At 29.6% G+C, this 5,289-nt stretch overlaps 1 protein-coding gene across 1 annotated transcript; it reads left to right on the top strand.

Moving 5' to 3' along the window:
- The first annotated feature begins 2,323 nt into the window (after window positions 1-2,323).
- LOC107057874 (uncharacterized) lies at window positions 2,324-3,040 on the top strand. The gene has a single exon (XM_015302945.1). The coding sequence runs from the start codon at window positions 2,324-2,326 to the stop codon at window positions 3,038-3,040; it is 717 nt and encodes a 238-aa protein (XP_015158431.1).
- Window positions 3,041-5,289: the final 2,249 nt, after the last annotated feature.

Here is a 5,289-nt window from a genome sequence, read left to right on the forward strand (position 1 = left end):
TCTAATAATTAGACGGTAGGGGCATCAAAGTTCTAAAAGTATAATGGAGGGTATTTAGATACCATTTACGATAGTTTGGGGATATATTTGTCCTTTTTCCCTTAAATTATTCATAGTCAAAAATCTTAAAACAAATAAAGCCTCGTAGTTTGAAATCGTTGTTTTGTGATAGCACCAAATAATTAATATATATGTAATTCTTTTAATAAAATTAACTATATAAATTTTCATGCTCTTATTCCATATGTCAATATAAATTTTACTGCTTATCATAGATCTTATTCTATTAGTTTTCATAAAAATAGGAAAAATTAATATATAGGCATTTAAACAAAAATGTTGATTCAAAAGGAAAGTTATTACCAATCCTTTCTTATGGCCCTTGGAGTGCTTGACTTTCTCAAACTGCATCAGAAAATGCATATCGAATGTATTATTTTATTTTTAAATTTGAGGAAACCTATAAAAATTATTTGTCAAGTATGTGTCATGACATTTCAAACATTCATATTTATGTGGCAACAATTTCTAGCAAATAAGTTTGATGTTAGCTTGAATTTGTAGTTAGTGAAATAAGAAAACAAGAGAAGATATTTGGGGTTGATAGTCAACTCATTTAGTAAACCCCATCACTTTGTATCATGTAGGTGAAAATATTGATCTGATAAGAATTATGTACTATTCTTATTACATGCATCCTAACAATTAAACTTTGTCGCATATTAGGTTTTAAATCATAAAATATGTTACGAGAGTTAATTATAATGTGTTTATTAATCAAGGAAATAAACTTGAGAGTGGAACCAAATGAACTAGATTACTCAATGAAGCTAAGCAATAAACATAACTAAAGTGAGAACTTCTTTAGGGAGGAAATTAAACAATTTTTTGAGACATAATAAATATGTGTTGAACTACTGTCATTTTTGTTCGTCACAAGAGCTGTAAAAGTGAATGTTTTGATATCCACCACTGAACAAATGATGTGAGTATTAATAGTTTTTACATCTATGCACATCATTAGTTTCACGATAAATAAAGCATTTTCTGAAAGAAAATTTCATTATTCATACAACATTTTGAATTTTCGATTAATCGCAAATTAATATTGTATGTTTTCTCAACATAGTCTTTCAACAAGTATGAATAATCACAAAGCATAATTCTGAAAGTTTATGCTAAAAAGGATGATCCATTATACCAAAAGAATTAGTGGTAGTATCTTTTGAACTATGATCTTGAATACTTGACCATAGAGGTTCTACCCCAATTTATGTCTGAGTTAACAAAATTCATATTTATCAGACCAACTTATTAACACACTTGATTTCTAGGGGTAGCTTTTTTAAAATATGAAGTATAATTATTTTATCAAGCTATTTAGAAATATATCAAGTTATTCTAAATATACGTATTCTTTAAAACTATTTCTCCCTACGTTAACAAGATGAAGTTCATTTTATAAGTAAAAGAGAAAATTTTATGTCTTCTTACATTTTGTGATTATGTAAGCGATCCTAGGTGGTATGGACTTTTATTTTCTAATTATTTTTTGTATAGGACGTGTGTGAAGTTGTGTCAACATGACTTCTAGAAAGATCACAAGCATTTATTACAACCTACTCTGCAAGTTTTTTTCTTTAAATGTTTCTAAAATTATAATTACTGTCGTTGACTATTTTTGTAAATGCTTCAAAAGTATTAATTACTTCTCTTTATTTTGGTAGAACACGGATAAGAGCAACTTTATTAGAGCTTTTCTCAATGAGAGTTTTTTTCACCTATAAATTATTAGGTTGGGTTGAATTTGGGTTGTCAAGTTGAGTTCTTGAGAATAACCTTCCCTAGCGTTACCTTTTGGTTTGTTCTTCCTCACTTTATGCCCTTTTACCCTTTTTGTAGCCTAAACTTCACTTTATTTTGGATTGAATTAAATCTTTGCATAGATGTAAATGTGCATTCCTAGATAGGTTATTGGAATACCTTCTCTGATTGAGTTTAGGTTCCAAGACTAGGCCTTTTAATCCTCATGTAGGATTTTGTCTTGAGTTTATTTTCTTTCCCCCCTACGTCTATCATTTGATTGTTTTTTGTTACACTGCAACAAAAGAGCTAAATTTCTATTAGGATCACAATAATTTTCTTCATACTAGAATCTTATTAGTTGATTTTTCTTGTTCTATTATCAATTATATGCATATTTGTCTAATATAATTATGGCTAATTTTTATAACTTGATTCTTTCTAATTCAATTTTTGGTAATTTTAGGTCTGATCACTACAAACGTGAGTTGGTATTGTTGATAATACTTCTCAAATCACTATGGAGGAATTCGGTCATTTTCCTACGATTGTGCGAAAACTTTATTCTCTCCTTATCATTGACCTTCATCGTGATCCTTTTGAATCTATGATGGTATTGGCGTTATGGATTTGGCTTGAGCACACTTGCCTTTTCCATGATGTTATCAGAAAGATCGCATCCTTCACTGAATTATTTATTAATCAACTCGCTGATGAGGCTGTAACCTGTCTCAAATGCATTGACAATACTGAGTTTCTTCTCTCAACCAATGCAAATGAGATTCCGCTAACTCAAAAACTCACTAGAAAGGATTTATCTCTCTTATTTTTCTGTCAAAATCGAAATGGTACAACTAGTGGGATAAGAAAAATTGTAATTGAGGTTTGTCTTAAGTTATTGCCGGATATTGTGAGGGAAGCCTTGAATAGAAGTTCTGAACAAACTTCGATGAAAAGAAATATGTCAATGGGGCCACCTCTTGATGAGTCATATTTAATCAGAAGAATTTCTCAGTTGGGGCTTGAAGGTGACATGAAGGGACATAACATACCATATGAAGAACTAACAATGTTTGTTACTTTCTCCAAGGACTATCCTATTACTGAATTGGAAATCAAGGAATTCATTGCACCGGTTTTTGGAGAATACATTGAGTACATTTTAATGCAGGAGGTGGAGTCCCATGAACAAGCTCTTTATGCTCGAATTGTGTTTTCTATGCCTGGAATTATCTAAGATAATTTGTCATAATTTTCTTTTATGGTTAGGACAGATGTTGAAGAAGTTGACTAGTTCTGCTAAAATTTAATTTTAAGAGTTCAAACTTTGAGATCAATTATTATTATGACATGAAAATAACATTTAATATACTTTTCAAACAATTTTACTCATAGTTATTAAACCCAAACTGTTGTACTTGTAAATTAACTAGTTTTGAGACACGTGTGTTGCACGTGAATATCAAATCATGTACTACATTATATTAAAAAAATAATGTCAATATTACTAAATCAAAACTTTAAGTAAACAATTATAAATGGAATACTAAAGTATAAATTACTATGAATAGTGGAAGTGAACTTTCTTATGATTACTACTGAAATTATCAAATCGATATCCGAAAACACCTATAACTATTTATAATGTAAAACTAGATATAGATAAGATAGTGTGACACCTCTCTATGGTCTTTAATTAGATTTACCATTTTTCTTTTCTTTTTTACTTTTTTCTCATTTTAAAATTAATTGTTATATATAAAAATACAAAAGCTCACTGTTAAAATCTCTTAGTTACTCCTCTTAAACTCCTATGCAATAAATGTATTTGTTATAGCAATGAATACAAAGTTTCTTATTATCTATGTATCTAAATATTTTTCTATTCTGTCTTTGGATTCTACTTTTTATATTCTAAAGAGATTAGAGAGGGAAAATCATGAAACATTCCACAAAAATTCCTTTCGGAATAGGCCAAAGATCTTTGAGCCCTCTAGCGTATGTTGAGAAAACACATAAATTAATTCAACAGTAATATGAATTATTGTGTTATTGTAATAAAAGCTAATTAAATTAAAGTAAAGAAGAAAAGTTTATTACATAACTATTTTTTATAAATTTTAAGCTTAATAGACATGATTTAAAATCTAAAAAATGATACATATCTTTATTTATGAAATAAGATGTAAAATCTAAGAATTGAATTAGAAACTAGTGAAATCTTCTTATTTGACTATAGAAAAAGAACATATTACAAGAATGAGATATCAAAAGTAACTGGAAAAAAACAATCAATGTACAATACAATAAAAGCCTTTGGACGTATCTAAGATAATTTGTCATAATTTTCTTTTATGGTTAGGACAGATGTTGAAGAAGTTGACTAGCTCTGCTAAAATTTATTTTTAAGAGTTCAAACTTTGAGATCAACTATTATTATGACATGAAAATAACATATAATATACTTTTCAAACAACTCCCCACCTACAAACCCAAGATGTTGTAAAATCAGATCTTGATCATATAGTGAGACACCACCAAAATATACACTGCTTTTGTTTAAATTTGCTTTCAATCCAGAAGCTGTAGAAAACTGCTCAAAAACTCTATGCAATGCACTTAGTGATTGGAGATCTCCTTTTGAAAACAAGAGTAAGTCATCTGCATAACAAAGATGTGTCAGCTTTACCTTAGCACACTTAGGATGATATCGATAACCTTCAGCATGCTACACTTAATGCAACCCCCTACTAAGATATTCCATTGCAATCGCAAATAGTATAGCTCACCGTTTGCACACATTCCATGATCAATCACGGGAGATTTAGTCAGCAAAGATTATCACAAATAACATAAGAAAGCATAATCAATTTAGATGGTCATTTAAATTAAAAAAATAAGAGAGTTTCAACGAACCATAAAATTAGAAAATGAGAAAATTAAGTTAATGATTGAACCTTAATGAGTTTTAACAGAAACGTTTTAGTTCCAATCACTTGAAACGAGAGCAGAGCTAAGATCAGAGACCTCAAATAGATGACATCAGAGCTCTGTTTTGGCCATTATAACTTGAACAAGAGCATAACATTTTCATTGACTTCTTAATGAATTGTCTATAATTTTATTTATTTTTGAGCTTCGTATTACATGGCATACAAAAATTATTTTGTCTACTTATTTCATGTCATTGCTGCATAGTTCTCTTTAGAAATTTCTTGAAGAGATATATTTTTATTGATAATGTCACGCCCCGAGCCTACACCCTGGACGTGGCAGGCACTCGAAAACTATTGTTGTCCCCAAGCGACCCCTTGGTCTGGCTTACTTACTCAGCGGAAGACTTTACTCAAGATAAAAATACTTCAAAAGAATAACTGAACTGCTCAATAAATAACTTAGAATGTAATAAATAACATTCACTGCCAAAGTGGCAACTCAAGTATCAACTTAACAGAAAAGGGAAGTAAAGACTGATGTACTAACATC

Source organism: Solanum tuberosum, unplaced genomic scaffold (assembly GCF_000226075.1).
Source record: "Solanum tuberosum cultivar DM 1-3 516 R44 unplaced genomic scaffold, SolTub_3.0 scf00391, whole genome shotgun sequence".
NCBI lineage: Eukaryota > Viridiplantae > Streptophyta > Magnoliopsida > Solanales > Solanaceae > Solanum > Solanum tuberosum.

Bases quoted from the DNA above. Each gene is read 5' to 3' on its own strand.
- LOC107057874 (XM_015302945.1), top strand. From the start codon at position 2,324: ATGGAGGAATTCGGTCATTTTCCTACGATTGTGCGAAAACTTTATTCT.